The sequence below is a fragment of the Fringilla coelebs genome, assembly GCF_963513975.1.
Source record: "Fringilla coelebs genome assembly, chromosome: 10".
In the NCBI taxonomy this organism is placed as follows: domain Eukaryota; kingdom Metazoa; phylum Chordata; class Aves; order Passeriformes; family Fringillidae; genus Fringilla; species Fringilla coelebs.
Window position 1 is genome coordinate 6,161,692 of NC_140036.1, and position 17,049 is coordinate 6,178,740.

Here is a 17,049-nt window from a genome sequence, read left to right on the forward strand (position 1 = left end):
TCCGAAACACTCTTGACCTAAGTTCTCCAACTTTTGGTACCACATTGAATGCAGCAGTGAGATAGTAAAGATTCCAAATACTCCCACATTTCTGGAGCAAAGGTACTTTGTATTTAATTTAATGAAAGTCCTAAAAATGTACCATCAACAATCTCGGCAAAACTGAACAGCTCTGCAAAAGCATTCCGACACAACCCGTGCTGTGCAGCCACTCCCAGACTCCGGGTCGCTACTTCGCTTACACGTAGTGGACTAATAAAACAGATTTACATTAGTAGGTCACGATCAAACCACCAAATTAGAGACTGGTAGGATCCCTCTGGGTCAACACAAAAATCACATACAAGTTTAACTAAATACATTTTAATAGGACATCGTTAAATCTCATGAGGGCTAAAAAACACAGATCTTAGGTACTTGGGTTGGCAAATAAAGACAAGAATACTAAGAAGCATTTTCCACCATTTACTCATTATCAAAAATATTTTTCAACTCTTCTTGCAAAACAAAAACAAAAAAGTACAGACTGGACACGTACATCACATTTTTTCTTCCTATGGCTTTAACCCCCCACCCTGCCCACCCCACAAAAAGACGGGGGGAGAAACAAACCAAAACCAACAAAAAGCTCTGACCACATTCACAGAAAATGACACCATGGTACACTACAAAACAAAAGGAGGTGCCATTTGTGTCCAAAGGGTTTTGCTCATTTCTCGGTGAGGAACCGTCATTGTACGTGCTTTGTGCCAAATCAAAGCACACCCAGCGCCGGGCCGGAAAGCACCGTGGGGGCTGTGCCTGAGGAAAAGGGGAGATGGAAGCAGGAAAGGAACTAAAAAATCCACGCACTATTTAACATGCTGCTGAAACAGGAATGGCCTTCAAAATCAGACAGTAATGTTTGCGTTCGAGTCAGCCCATGTTTAGGTTGTGCTCTATCATTCCAGGAGGAGAATTTCTACTTTCACAAAGCAATCTCAACATTTTAGGCTTCCACTGAAGCCCTGAAGGCACAACTGAATCTTGTGCCTGCACTCTTATTTAGGGATTGAGCTGAAATCAACCATTTTTGCACAAAGCTGAATTCCTAAGAGGAATTCTTTCACTGTAACACTTTTCCAGGTAAGCTTGACAACTTTGTGTTATTTTTCTATTTTCAAGCCTTTAGGTCCAGGTTGAAAAGCAATGACCTTCAAAAGCTGCTTTCAACATTTTAGCAAAAAGTGAGATAGGTTCAGGGTGGAGTGAGTTATAGATAGCTTATTCTGTTTAGCAAACACCCCAAAAATTTGACCTTTGATAGCCCTCGATCCTGTGCCCTGGCTGGGAGGTGCCTGTCAGCCGGGAACTCCCCTCCGTGGGAGGGGTCCCAGCTCTGTTAGAAACCTGATCAAACAACCCCCCCAGTGGTGATAAGTGCTGCAGCATCTCCCTGGGCACTGATCAGCACCAGAGGGGGGAAAATCAGCCAAGGACTTCCCGTAACCCACAAAACCCCTTCTCTTCCCTAGAAGCAACAGCAGTAAAACAGCAGGAACTCGGGAAAGGGAGAGGATGGTGAACTTGAGCCTTTGAAGGCTACCAGTGATGTTCTGCCCCAGCCCCTCAGTGACTTGTCACACACAGGGGGCTGGCACAGAGGGGCAACTGAGCAGGGATGTGACCTGTGAAGTGTCAGGAAGACAAACCCCAAGGATGATGATGATGTCATTACCAGGACAGGGTACCAAGCTGGAGCTTGACCTTTGCATCCACCTGACCCTCCTGAGCCTTGCCTGCAGCCTGAGATGCCTTTTGGCCTGCCAGCTCAGTATATTTATTAATCTTTTTTAACTGTATGCTGTTCAGTAGAGGGCACAACCAATTCTCACAATTACCACTACCTACCCTTTCTGGAGTGTATCCCCCAGCTCAGTGCTGCCTTTCCCACAGGAATGTCAGGTCATTTCCTGCTCGTGGTGACTGTAACCCATCAAATAATTATTTCTCTACACCATCATCTAGCACAGTTGAGATGCATTCTCTGGATGCTACACTGAAGCTGAAGCTTTGACTGAGCACAAAGCATGAGCAAGTACAATGAGGTCAATATATTCCTTGTCAAAAGATCTTGTGATAAAATCATTTACATCAGCAATCCATCTCAAACTATGAGGTGCTGTAAGAACTAAAAACAGTTTTAGGGTAACTCCTCCATTATCTGCAACTATTTCCCAGACACTAATACACAGAACATAGCAATGAAAAACACTTGATACAAGTGATCTAAACGCAGGAGCTCCAGCAAGTTAAACAGAACCATAGCTGCCTTAAACCTGTAGCAGTTCCCCTACGGATAGCAGGGAAAAGAAAGGAAGGTTTAACAGTCATATCTCATGTCTATAGCTTCATCCAAACTTTTCTCATCGTGTGTACTGGCAGCTAAAAACGTCGTTACTGGTGACCCTGTCACATTGATTACACTGGTGCTTGTGCTGGCATTGCGCACGGCAATGCTTGTCACATTAATGCCCAAAGTAAGCCGAGTCTGCTCCAAGGCCTTTTCTGGCACTGCAAAGGCCTCCAGCTTCTTCTCCCCGTTAGCCATGTAGGAGTTTTGGCAGCCACGGCATATGCAGTCAAGGCAGGCTTTGCGGTTAGAGTAGCAAGGGCAGCGTTGGCCACGGCATGTAAGAACACTTGGATTTTGGGTGGCACGACCACATTTACACCCTTTCTTTTCTTGTGGCTTTTTATACACAGTTTTTGTTGGGCTTCCTGGCATAACGTTACTGCTGGGAACTTTCTCCTTTGCCTTGTCTTTTGTTTTCAGCACCCCTGGTTTGGCTTTCGGGTGGGATTTCTTAGGGGCGTGTTCTAAGTTCTTTTTCACGCTTTTGTTAGACAGGAGCACAGTTTTACTGATTTTGGGAGTAGTTCCTCCATTAGGTACAGTCGCAATAGGCTGCAAAGACATTTTATTTTCCTGTTTGACTGTCACGGGAGCCGATGCTCCCAGCGTCGGGCCGCAGATGATGCTGGAGATGGGCAGAGGCTGAACCTTCTCACTGTCGCTTTCGGAGCGAGAGCGCTTCCTGTTCAGCTTCACCACCTTGGGCGTGGCTGCCGTGCAGGAGAGCCCGTGAGGAGAAGCATCTGTGGACATGAAAATGTTATGGCTGAGGGGAGGGGGGGAGAGCTGCAGGAAGGGGCCGTTGGCCATGTTTGCCTCCAAGCCGGGCTGCAGGTTGGAGTCGCACACCTCGCCGCTGGACACGGTCTCCAGGCTGCGCAGCACCTCCTCGACGCTGAGCAGCAGCGACCCGCCCGGCTTGATGTCCTCGCTGAAGCCACAGATATCGATGCCCGCGGGGCACAGGTCGCTGGTGGCCACGGTGTCACACACGGGCTGCAGGCCGCCGGGGATGTCCTCCGTTTTGATGTAATCGCCGGTGCTGCACACATCGATGGCGCTGGCGTGCTCGGGAGAGGGGATGCTCACGCCCAGCTTCTCCACCGACAGCCCGTTGCAGGGGGGCAGCCCGTTGATGACAGAGCCCCGCAGGTCCAGGCTGGGGGTGCTCTCAGGCAGCGCCGTGAACCCCCCCGGCGTGTCCGTCGCCAGCTCCGAGGTGGAAGGGACGGGGGAATGCGTCAGACACAGAGCCAGGGTTGCATCCGAGGACTTCTCGGTCTCCTCGTGGAGCGGTGCCCCATCCTTGAGCAGAGCCAGCAGGTCTGCAGAGCAATCCACGGCCTGGATGATGTCCCGGGCCAGCGGCGTCTGCGTGATGTACTCGCACAGCTTCTTGTAGCAGTTCACCAGGATGCTCAGCTGCTTGTTCTCCTCAAACTGCTCGTAGTCCTTGCACCAGCTACACGAGGGCTTCATCATCATCTTCTTGCCTTTACATGTTTTGCAGACATAATGCTGACAATTGGAGTTGGTAGGAGCAATAGGGTCTTGTAGCAAATTTCCTATGAGAAAAAGGAAGAGGAAGATTACAATGGACTTAAGGCAGGTTTCTGAGACATTATCGGATGAATTTTTTGGTACTATCAAAAAAAGTTACTCAAAAAGTTGAGTTATTCACAAGAAAACATCCCATCCAAACAACTGCCTGTACAAATTCCCACAGCTGTCAACCTGTTTTTAAAACATTGGATAAAATTAGAAGAAAATCATCACACCACAACTTGCTGTGTGCTGCAGCCCTTAGAAACATTCTCAACTACAACACTACTGAGTGCCTTCTCCCTTTCAGCTTTGTCCACAGCAACTTCCAGAACACACAAGATTTCTATGAATTTACCAAAAGTGAAATAATAAACTCCCATGATAACTTACTGCAAAGATTTTAATGGAATTAGTAAAAACAAATGGAACAGAGCAGAGAGAGGGAAAACTCTGAAAGGAATGTAAAAATGATGAAATATCCACCCCTAAAGGGAAGAAGACACAGCAGATTTTGTGTTATTTTTCATTTAGCATTTAGTGGAGCTATCAGGATAAAGAATTTTTTCAGTATTTTACTGTTTAAAATAAAAGCTAACAAAAATCAGCTACTAAAGGAACAGCCTGACAGCCCAGGAAGTTTCAGACCCCCAGCACTGACAGTCTGGAAGGTTTTGTCTGCAGATCCCAAAACTGTAAAAACCTGGAAAAATGGTTTTGGTTTGCCTTAAGAACAACTCAAATATTACCTAAGGATAAAATATGAAAAAACAAGTGAAACTAAATTCTGTATAGAAACAATCCAACTAGTTCCTATATCCAGAAAGTGACAGTATTGCTTTGCTATTTCCAGGCAGCTCTAGGCCAGAAAGATATTCCATCTCCTAAATTAAATTGCAGAGTATCTATAGTCATCCCCAGCAACAGGCCTCCCTCCCCTCCCAGCAGCACATTCTCAGCTTTGATCAGACCTTTCTCTCATACGGAGCCTCTGCTGGATGAGTTACAGCCATCAGGGAATTCCCTCCCAGCTTTTCCAAAGTGAAAACAATCTGCTGCAACAAGTGAATAAAATTAAACAACTTGGAAGAGGAAGCAAAGTGCATGTATCAAATCAGACTGGGATAAAACCCCCAAAATATCAGAGATACTTTCTCTCATTGCTCAGTTCTCTGATCCCTTTTCCCTGCATTCCCTAATCCCTCTTTGGGAAGGGGCTGCTCCCAGCTCTCCACCTGAGCCATCATTCAGTGGGTGTGGCTTGATGTAAACTGGGTTTTGAGCAACAAATCACAGGAGTCAGTGCTCAGGTTGGCATTACACGGCAATTTTTAATAAATGGAGAGAAATCCAGTTGTTCAGCAAGCTGGCAGGTGGCACAGAATGAGCCCTGCCCTGTGTGACAATGTGACAAGACCCCACCAGGAGAAGACAAAACACTCATCACATCAAGCTGGGAAGGTTTAAAGCCAACAGATGGAGCATGAAGCGTCACACAGTCCAACCTGCAGGGGAAATTATTGTTTTTTTTCCCAAGTTCCCTTGAAATGACACAATATAAACAACACAGGCAGAGGTAGGTGGCCATTGTGGTCCTAAGATGGAACTTGATTTCAGGAGGAAAGTTCCCTGAAGAGAACAAAACCAAAACTTTAATTCCCATCAAAACTTTAACTCCCACCAGCTCCTCGAAGAAGTTCTGTCCTTCAGCAGAGAGTTCCCCAACAATGGTCCAGCCCCCTGAATCCTGAGTCCAACAGGACCAGCAGGAGCTGTGCCCTGGGCCAGTGCAGACACTTCAGAGCCTTGGAACTACAGTGCTCCCAGGGCCAAAAGCCACCAGCATTCATTAATTCACAATTAATTAATGACACAAAGCAGCTAGGTGCACTCCTCATCCACCAGCAGCCTCTCTTGGCTCCTTAGGACAACAAGGCTGAGTTATGATGCTTTTCAGAACTAAAATACTTCAGAAATGGCACCAAATAACAAGATACAGCCTTAACTTTTAATTAGATTTTTAAAAAAGGCATCACCAACAGTGTGTTTTATTTCTCCCAAAATAAATTTGGCTGAAACTCCTGAATAAGTACAAATGCTAAAAGAGGATACAGGAAAATTTAAATTTCTGGAGGCTTTGAAGGAAAAACCAGACGGACTGACAAGACAAAACACTTCACATGCTCTCACTGCCAGGAAGAACAGAGCAAGTTCTACTCCCAGTAAATGCCATGCAACCTACACTGGAGAGACATTAGGAATGCCTGAGCTGTGGGAATATTTTCTGTTTCAACTCATATCATTGAATATTCATTCTTCAGAGTTTCTCTCTGGTATGGATTCTGTGGCACTATCACTCTCCTCAGTCTTAACACTGACAAGTTTAAAAAAAAAGTCAACCATGAGATGGTAATTTCCCATAAAATTATGTTTCATTACTTTTAATACTCAGGGAGGGGCACTAAGTCAGCAGCACTGTCCCACAAACAGCACCTGAGCCTTTTTGGAACCTCAAGGTTTTGCAAGGCCAAGATCTCACTTTTGCCTGGTGGCCATCAGTGCTGCCCCTCTCTAGAGATTTAAAAAATTATATAGCTCTCTAAGATATAAACATGGTGGGCCCTGAAGTTAATATTTTCCCATGCTTATAATTTAGTATTTCTCTAAGCTAAATGTAATTTTTCATTTTATTGTGCAGCCACTGACCTGCATTAGACCCTTCCACAATTACTCGCTGCAGACCTTCAGTTTCACAGCCCAGTGTAGCTTGGTGTTACTGAACCCTGCTCTGTCCTTATTCACTCTCTTTTCTAAGGGGTTTATCAATACACCAAAAGCAAAACTGTGTTCTTACAAAGCTTCCAATACAAGACTTTCCTTCCACATCAGCTCTTAACTATCCTGATTTCAGAAAGGTTGACTAAATACATTTGTTAATATCAGCACTTACAATTAATGAGGCGCATATACAGAGGAAATACTTTTAATATATTATTTACCAAACATCCCAGCTGATCTGGAAAGGATGTCCCAGGAGATGGAGGGAGGTCATTTAAACCACAGGGAATACTTCCTGCTGTGGTCCTTATTGAGCATTATTTCACAGCTGCAGGGACAAGGGGAAGCATCTGCAAATTGTGTCTCCAAGACCAAAGGGAGGAGAAGAACTGGGAATCAAAACAATTGTTAGGTGTCTGTACCCAGCAAATATGCTCCTAATGAATGAAATTCACTGGGAAGAATGGCTTGAACAGATACCTCCAGCTATTCTCAACTATCTTCAGCAAAGGTAGCAAAGGGCTAAACACAAATATCTAATTTAGGGTCCTTGGAAATGCTACTGGAACATTATTCACTGAAAATTATCTTGGCTTTTCCAACAACCCAAAGTCTTAAGAATTATTTCATTATTAAATCTTAATTTCATGAAGTAAAATAGAAAAAAAAAAGTCAAATTGTTTTTACAAATACAAATGTATTCCTGGGGTTCATCTTGGCTGCACTGGGATCACCAGAAGTGCTCTGGTGCTCAGCAGCCAGCACCTGGGGCAGCCATGGGACACAGGAGGAGAGGGCAGCTCACCCACCAATCTGTGCCCATCAAACAGCACAGGGAGCACCAGCTTATTTTTAAACCACGACTACAGAAACAGAAATGCTGAGCCTCTACCAAGCTCTGAGGAACAGGAAGCTCTACCCATCTGAGGTTTCACACACAGACTTCTACTTGCCAAGGACCCCAAAGTCATATCCACAGCTGGAGCTTTGACAGCTGCACTGCTATACTGTCAGGCTTTTCATTTTGGGATTAAACATCATCTGATTGTTTCTACTAAAACAATTAGCAACAGCCAGAAAGCTCCAACAACTCATCCAAGCTTCAAAGCTCAGGAGCTCCTGAAGGACAGGAGCTGGATCTCCCAGACTGTGACACCACTGCTCAGGGGTTTGTGCTCAGCCACCCCTCTACCTGCAGCTCCAGAGCTTCAGCTGTAGCACCGTGGGAAGGAGAAGCCCTGCTCTCCCCACCACCTCCCCTGAACTGCTCCCTGCCACTCCACACAGCATCTTCTCATCCAGAAATGATCAGCTGGAGCCCACTGAAGAATGAGCAGCAGCTCAACAAGGTTTTAAGGCAAAACACAGCAGAAAATACCCTCACAAAAGCAGTGTTTCCCGAGTTGGATAAACCCCCAAAAAGCTCTATTTGCAAAACTATCTGACGACAGACAGGCAGGCATATGATGAGCAGCAAAAAGGTCTGTCAGCCATCTGCAGAGGAATACAACAAATGTGTGGGATCTGTTTTAGAGGGGTGGGAGATCTGGGTACTTCCTAGAAAACAAGGAAACTGATTACATTCTGACTCACAGAGATGAGTGCATGGACATGACAGCAGAGAAAAGGTCTCACAGATCCCAAGCCCTAACACCCCTCACTTCCAGACCTACACTCAGGTTGGGCTGGACCACCTTGGATTTGATGCATTTCACCAAAACTGCACCAAAGTCAGGAGCCAGATTCCCCAGACTGATGTCTGTCCCACCCCTGGCCCTAGCAGTTGCCTCAGGTAGCAAAATGTTGGGCAGCTCCTCTCAGTGAAACCTGCTGGATGCCCTGTCCCCCAGGCATCCCACCCACTGCACAGCATTCCCAAAGCACACTCCCAGTGCCCTTAGCTGACACACAACCACGTCTTTGCAATATTCCAGGGGCACAGCTCTGAACCCACAGCTGCAGACCATGGTGTGAAGCTAAGGGCAGCTCACAACAGCAGCACTACAGATGTGTGATCCTTCCGTGGGCTTTGACACAAGGTTCTGTACAGAGAAATTGTTCAATTCAGCCAAAAAGTAGAAAAAAAAAATGTTCCCCAAGACTCCCAACACAGAACTCTGAGAAACAATGAGAGTTTCCCTGTGAACTATGAGAAATTATTTCTTCGTGCAAACACCACCCTGCCCTTAGATCACCCCAACCACACCACTAGAATTTGACCAAGATATCCACAAACACTTCTAAATTCCCTGCTGGGTGCAGTGGAAATATGGGGGGCACAAAAAAAAGCACTAACCCCCCCCCAAATTAACTAAAAATACTTATTTCAAAATTTTATCAGAGAAAACATTTTGCTGGCTGCTGAGTATTTCTGCACATCCTCCATGAACACAACTATGAAAAAATTGCTAAAGACATTATTACCCTCATATAGGGACAGTTGTGACTAATGAATTAATGTTTGTATAACTATGACAAAATAAAAACTGCCCTGTTTTTGCCTGAACACCATGGGAACCCAAATTAACCATGATCAGAAGACAGTTAGACTATTTTTCTTCATATTTGGAGAAATACAGTAAATCTATTTAGCTAAAGTTCAAGGGAAAAAACTACAACAAATTGCATTATAATTGCAGAAGGGACTGACTGCCTTGAGTCCATCCCCCACAAAAGAAACAACAGAACATTTTTACTAAGTCCTATGTCAAAGTTATAGTTCTGTTTGAAAGTCCTTGTGTTTACAAAATCTTTGGAAAAATTCTAAATGTATTTTTAACAAACTAGGTAATAAAGTTCAAACTTTGAGGCTTTAAGAAGATGGATAAATTAATCTTTTTCACCATGCAGTATAAAATTTTCACATAATGATGTTTTCCAGAAGTCAAGATTGCTGTATTTTGAGCAGTTTCAAATAGCAAAGTTAACATTTCTCCTATGGGTATAAAATAATAACATGTTTCTAAGCTGCAAAAACACTCACAAGAGTTCAAACTTGCCTTGGAAGTTATAGATCAAGTTCATCACATTCCCCGAGCAAACAAAAAGTAATGAAACCAATTTTTCCACACCAAACAAAGATGCTGGAACGTCAGAATCTCAGAGTGAAGCGTGCTCTCCAAGGGCACGGTGCAGAGGGAGCCAGCCGTGGGCAGGCTCAGCAGACCCGGAACACCGAATTACATCACTGCAATTCCTCCAGGAGAGTGGGAAATCTGTGCTCCCTGCAAAGCACCGTGCTCAGCAAAGGCTGTACTGCTATCACTTCCCAAGTCATTGCCCAGCCCCGGGGAATGTTTTCTGGCCTTACTAAAGGCTCCAACACAACATCCAGGAATGCTCAGTCCATACTGAGAGGCATGACTGTAAATCTTAGGTAGCAAAGCAAACAGAGGCAGAGGAAGGTGTGCCGGAGTGCTCCCTGCCCAGGACCGGCAGAGCTCAGCCATCCCAATAAAGATGCCTCCTGGCAACACATTAACTCCTCTCTAAACACTCGGGAACACAATTGCTTTAATCAATATCCTCAGGCACCACCAAAGCCATCCATCACCTCCCAGCTCCTCAAACACGAACACTCCTCGCCAATCCCAGCAAAGACAGCACTGCAACTCTCTTTGGAAGTCACTGGCACCCAGCTGCCACCGAGGGGACCACAGCTACTTCTCTTCCTACTCAATTTTCTTCTAAGGCAGAGGAGTATTTTTAGTTTAGAAACCAATTTAAATTCTACTGGCAGAACTTTCTGTTATCAAAACTTCTGCAGTACAATGCAGACAACCTTGACAAAGCAGTTCTCCCAGGAGTCACACACAGGGTTTGAAAACAGGAAAGGGAAACGAAGTTGAGAAGGGAGATTTTAAGAGGAAATCACCCAACATGTTCTTGAGTAAAAATTGGTGTATACAGAGATGTGTGACTGGACATTTTATAGACAACTGCTCCCAAGACCAAGCACAAACAGAATACCTGCAGGAGAAGGTATTTGAGTCCCCTAGTCAATGCTCTCTGATGGTTGTTTCAGAGATGCTGATTATTTTTCACATTCTCCACAAATTCAGAAGTGTTTTGGCAACCATTCGTGACCATTTTTAAGGGGAAAATCATGTACTTTTAAAAACTACCAAGAGTTTTGTTTTACAGTATTTCTCATAACTGAAAACAGAGGAAAGAAGAAAATACAATGGAGAAAATACCTAAAAAACCCCACAGAACCAGATCAATTTTCAAACATAAAAGGCAGCTCTGATCTGGCAGCACAGATCACAGATCAGCCTTCACTCTCCTTAATCTAGGAAGAATGGACAAGGAAGAAGTCCTAAGCTGAACTTTTCCATCACAAAACTTAAACTCATGGTTTTTTCACTCTAACACTCTCTTATCCAAGCTTAACTTAGCCACACCTCACATCCCAAATGGAAACTCCAGTATCATCCATAAAATTAAGTTATATCAGAATGGGAATTTGTTTAATCTCCCTTATTCCATGTCTGTGACAGGAAACTGAATTGTCCACGAAGTTTCCATCTGTTTAGGTGTCACTCAAGTATCTTCCCTTTGAGGGAAGTTCAGTCCAACTGTCCAGGTCCAGTTCACATCACTTCCCAGTTCAGAGTGCAGCCCACAGCCCAGAGCTCTGCCTGGGACCTGGAACCACACCCCAAGAGTGGCTGACCAGGGGAGGGCACTGGGGGAACACAGGAACTGCAGAAGCTAAAGAGAATTACCTCAGAGAGAGGAGAGGAAGAAGAGGGGAAGCCTTCACATGCACAGAATGGCATGAAGTGGAAAATTTTACACAACTGTAAACCAACTATGGAGACATTTCAGATCTAGTGCTAAGTATAATTGATTATAATATATAATTATATTATACACTCCATTCAACTTTGACAGTATAAAACTCAAAACAGGCTATTGCTTTTACACAAGAGCAGGAGGGAAAGAACACCCTTACACTATTCTTTATCTAGAAAAACAAAAGCTAACAGTTTGCATTTTACTTTTTAGGCAATCCATGCCATTGTCCCTGCTGAGGAGTTGCTTCCACAATGCTACTGCAGCACTGAGCCTTCAACCCCCTGGCTAAAATCATCAAGGGCTGCCTCAGAACACCGGATGGGGCTCTGTGAGGTACCAGCCTGTGCTACCATGGGTTTCTTTGTTCCTCCCCCCTAATCTCCCTAAAGCCACATGTTGTCTCACATCCCCTTACTGGGATTACAGGATGTTTAAGACAAGAACTGTATTCTCATCCTGTATTCCCCAGCACCAGATGGGTTCCTGGCCAAGCATAAAACGTTGTCCTGCAGCCCTGCCAGCTTCCAAGAACTCTCTCAAACAGCAATAACCATCTTTCATGGTTATTGCTGTTTCACATACCTTTGAAATATCTTTCAGAGGTTCCATAATGAAGTTTTCTATGGATAAAAAGCTAAGTTGATCTGCCTGGCAGTCCTACCTCTTACAAGCATTGGGATCTCTTACAAGCATTTCAACTCTTAAAAGAATTTCAGAGAAGGCTCTTAATGTTGAAAAGACCAATGATCTGCAGTTACCTGAATGGTATCTGAACCAGAGAATGGCACTGCTAAGATGTTTATCCCAATGGACAACACCTTTAAAACATAGAAGTTTGTTGCATAAATTCCATTATGCTATTTTTAAACTAAATGTCTATTATCATGCAATTTTATAATAATCACTTTATTCCAGAGGCTGAAACTTGTATTTCACATCCTCAAAACACACAAGGCAGAACCCTTCTGCCTAATGCACACTTGGGAGCAGTTATTTTCAAGTTTTAAAAGCTCTAGGAAATATTCTCTTATACATCCCTATAAAAGGATGATGTATTACCTACAGCACTGTCCAGGAAACTGTCACATGATCACACTGAAATCCTAGAAATACACACACGGCTGTTCCAGCTACAGAACTGAGCCCTTATCACCCATCATGAGGCAAGAGGGAGACCTTGAATCCACCCAGAACTGATTCAGCTGACTTGCACTGACATACTGTATTTACATTTTGGCTACTGCTGCAACTCCATGTGTGCCAATCTGAATCTGAAATCAGAGCTTTAATTAGAACTTCATAATTATGTGGGTCCAAAAACTTCTGCCACCCCCTGCTATGTGAGCTGGTGTAAAAGACTATGGGATCACAAGGAAATGAGCTGGCTTATGCCTTGTGCTTTGGGAGCACAGTGGAAGCCCAGGAATGTTAGCTGATTTATGTAGCTAGCACTCATTTCTCCTAAAAACAGTTCCCTAAAATTAAAGGGACAATCTGGGCTATGGAATTAATACCTACAGCATAACAAAGCATTACAGAATGCACTCAAGCGAGATTACACGCTGAAAAAAAGCTGATGACATAAGGAGCACTAATTTGTGGAGTAACTTCCCAAGGGAATTCCTAGAAGTCCAGCACTTGAGACTTTAACCACTACTGATACTTCCTGCAGCATTTCTCCAACAAAGCACTCAGCACTTTACAAAGATCCAAGCAAGGAAAGTACCAGACACTCCAACTCCATGTCCATGGACCCAGAGCCAGGTATTTGGGTCTCATGGTCTAAAGAGACAGGGCAGCAAGAAGTGAACATCAGAAAAGCTTTCAAGAATTAAAACAAAAAAGCCAACCCAAACCCACAGTGCACAGTTAGCTCAGCTGGTCAGAGCAGGGTGCTGAGAACACCAAGGTTCTGTGTTCAGTCCCTCCATGGGCCATTCACTAACGTGCCATGGTCCTTGTGGGTCCCTTCCAACTCAGAATATTCTGGGATTCTGGCAGAGTTCTGGGTGGTCATAGTGCTCACTGTCATGATCTCTCAAGGTAGCCTTTACTTCAGTAATTAGACTTTTACCTTTTAAAACACCGAAGCTAAATGGCTGATGGTTGTACAGAGCTTAATGACCTTAAATATTCAGAAGGTGTAAAAGGTGTAACAGCTCTTAGCACTAAGAGAAAAGGAACACAAAAAGCAAATAAGAAAAAGATGGACTGGCCTTTACCAGTCTGAACTGTAGATTTGTGACACTGGGAACACCAGAGTGAGCAGTTCTGTGTGGGGCAGGCCCACTTCCCCATGGCCACCTCAGGCCTTAGACAGACACCTGAGTAACTCTAATTTACTGCCTGGCTTCACAGAGAGTGTGGAATTTACTGAGGCCCCTGGATACTGACACACCACAAACAGGAGTCCAGGAGGCACAGATAAGACTGGTTAATCAGCTGTAAGCAAAACATTTCAAATAAACAGCAGCTACAGTTATCTAAAAGCTAGCCACAGTAAAAAAAAATATATATACACCAAAGGAATAACCCTAATATTCAAAGAAAATAAAGGGTCAAGAGAGAAAGCGGAACCATCAAGAGGTAGTTTTTAAATAGGAATATCCATGGAGGCACAAGGAAAGAGAAGAAAACAAGCTAAAAAGCTGGTTTGCTCTACAAAACTGAGAGTGACAGAAAAACCAAGCAAGAAAAGCTGAAGAAGGAAGGGAAAAGCTCAGGAATTTGGGCAGGGACAAATTAAAGACAGAAAATTTCAACAGCACAGAGTGTAAAACCAAGATTGCAAAAGGCCAAGAAGGGAAGAAGGCAAGGCAAGGAGAACAAAGAACATATTTTAGAAGACCAGGCTTAAAGTGCAGAGAGCACGGCAATGCAAATATCTTATTAAATAAAATCAGAATGATATTTGCATATTTTTTGGCAAAAGCAGTCTGGTGAGTAACCAAAAGCAGGAGGAATTTATGGGAAGAAGGCACAAATGGAGTTGGAATCAATCGGGCCTAAGGTGATAAGAAATAAAAAGCAGAGATGCATCAACCCTAGCATCAGGATTCCAGGAGGAAAAATCCTTAAGACAAATTACTTCAGGAAATGACGATGCAGAGATCCTGGGAACGGGCTCCCTCTTTCCCAGTGCAAACAGATCTCTATTTTCAAAGACTTTAAGTGGGAGGAGCCAATAGCGAGAGGATAGGAAGCATCTAACGCTACTTTAGCCGTCTCAACAGTTAAATCCTGATCCTGCAAATAAATAAAATATTTAACTTTATAAACACCAGTAATTAAATTCAAATCCAGTATAACGCACACATCGGTATCGACAAACACTGCGAACATAAAACCACTCTGTCAGGAAAATACAAACACAAACAGGGCAGGACTTAAAACTACCAGAGGGAAAAAAGGAGATTTTAAAAAATTTAACAACAAAGAGGTCTAAGAGGTCAGAGTCCCCACCCGACAGTCACCAAGGCTTAAAAGGGAAGTTCAAGGAAACCTAACAGTTTATTCCAGGGCTTCCTCCCAGGAACGGACACTTGCCCCCACTCCGTAAACACGTCAGAATGCAATTCCTTCCCAGTATTCCCCAGCCTGTAACACCGAAATTCCGGATACTGCCTTTGCCCACAGCACACAGAACGCTCTTTTCTGGGGGACAGAAGTGGGGAAAGCCCAGCAGACTTCCAGCCTGTTTGTTGCTAATAATTATGGTAATTATCGTTACAGAACATTTATCTACCAGGAACAAAAAAAACCCCAAATCAATTATTGTTTCCTGGCTTTCAATCGGAATTACTTATTGTTTACATTTCAAGGAGGGGGGGAAAAAAATTACGAAGTTCCTCTTCCCCTGCCTCTACGGTCTGTATATCGTTTGGGGTATCTTTTACCACACTCGCACTTAGTCATCGCTTTTTTAAAGCGATTAACTCCACTACGCCGGGGTATTCCAACAACCACTGACAACTGCCGTACCCTCGGTGAAGCAGTGATCATCATAAAGCGCTGCATTTTGAGGCAAACACTCTCTCCGCGCCGCCACCGCCTTCGCAGCGTGCGCGGCTGCTGAGACACAGCCCCTGCCGCCTCCCTGCCCTTGTGACCGGCCCTGCCCGCGGCTGCCCCGCGCCGGGGGCGGGTTTAGCCCGGGCAGTTCCCACTCCGCCGCTCCCGAGCGCCGAGCCGCCCCCCCGGCGGCCGCGGCACCGGGGACTGCGGGCCCGGCAAACTTTGCCGGGAGCTGCCCCGGAGCGGGCCGGGCGAGGCGAGGCCGAGGCAGCCCCGGTGCGGGCCCAGGGCCGTGCGGGAGCCCCGGGGAGGCTCATTGTGCAGGAACAAAAGAAAGATCCTCACCGCACACGCAGCAGGAGAGGGACTGCCTGAAGTAGGGCAGGAGCTTGTTAATCTCGGAAAAGGACTGGGGGTCCGCCGGGTCGTAGTTGAGCACCAGGCGGCTCGCGGACACGTAGAGAGCAGTGGCATTCACCGGGTTCATCGCCGCCGCTCGCTCGCCGCCGGCTGCGCGGTGCGAAGAAGGTCTGCGCGGGCCGCGGGGGCAGGTGGCCCCGGGGCGGGGGCCGGCCGGGTGTCACCTTGGTCCGGGGCCACCTGGAGCCGCGCGGCAGCGACGGCGGCAGCGCGGAGGCCGCGGCGGCCCTGCCAGAGGGGGCCGCGCCGGCTCCTCCTCCGCCTCCCGCGGGGGAGGCCTCGCTCCGAGCGGCGGCTCGGCCCGGGCGGCAGCGGCGGCGGCGCTACTGCAGGTCCCTGCGGGCCATACCCGCCCCGCCGCGGGGCCCCTGCTGCTGTCGGCGCCTCCCTCAGCGGCGGCCCGGCATGGCGGCGGCCGCAGGCAGGATCCGCGAACGGGCGCGGGGCGGCGGCGGGGCCGCGCTGCCCGATGCGGCGGGAGGGCGGCGGAGGCACCCGGGGTTCACCGCGGCCGCATCACCGCGGCGGCGGCGCCGCCTCCTGCGCGGGGCCGGTGGGCGCGCGGGCAGGGCCGGGCGGGCCGCGCGCGCTCCGCGGTGGCGCCGTTAGATCCGGCCGTCACTGCGGGGCCATCGCCGCCGCCCGCGCCGCGCATGCGCGCCCGAAGCGGAGCGGGGGAGCGCCGGCGCCCTCTAGCGGCGCCCGACCCGGCAGCGGGGGCCGCGCGCAGGAGGGCGGGAGGGGCGCGCGCCGCCTCAGCGCCCGCCATGGGCCCCGCGAGCTCCCGGCGTAGGGGGCTTGGCACGGAGCTCCGGCCTCACGCGCCAGCGCCTCACGCGCCGCCCCCGCCCCGCCGTGTCTCGGCTTTTCCCCCTCACGGCGGCCGGGCGCGGACGCCGCGTCCCGCCCCTATCATGGCGAGCGCCTCCGCTTGGGCTGAGGAAGCGGCCCCGCCTCTGCCCTCAGGCCGTGCTGGAACCTGCGGCCAGGCCTGTCAATACCTTGGGCTGCCGCCTGACACACAGGCCCCCTCCGCCGGCACGGAGCGAGTCCGGGGATCTGTGGGGCCTGGCAGCTCTTGGGAGAGGTGGCGCGGGAGC

At 47.1% G+C, this 17,049-nt stretch overlaps 1 protein-coding gene across 1 annotated transcript; it reads right to left on the reverse strand.

Moving 5' to 3' along the window:
- On the reverse strand, positions 1-16,451 carry MSL2 (MSL complex subunit 2). Its single transcript, XM_084212665.1, has 2 exons — positions 15,875-16,451; positions 1-3,960 (listed from the first exon to the last, which is right to left on the reverse strand). Exons 1-2 carry the CDS (start codon positions 16,014-16,016, stop codon positions 2,363-2,365), a joined length of 1,740 nt encoding a protein of 579 aa, XP_084068791.1. The 5' UTR covers positions 16,017-16,451; the 3' UTR covers positions 1-2,362.
- Positions 16,452-17,049: the final 598 nt, after the last annotated feature.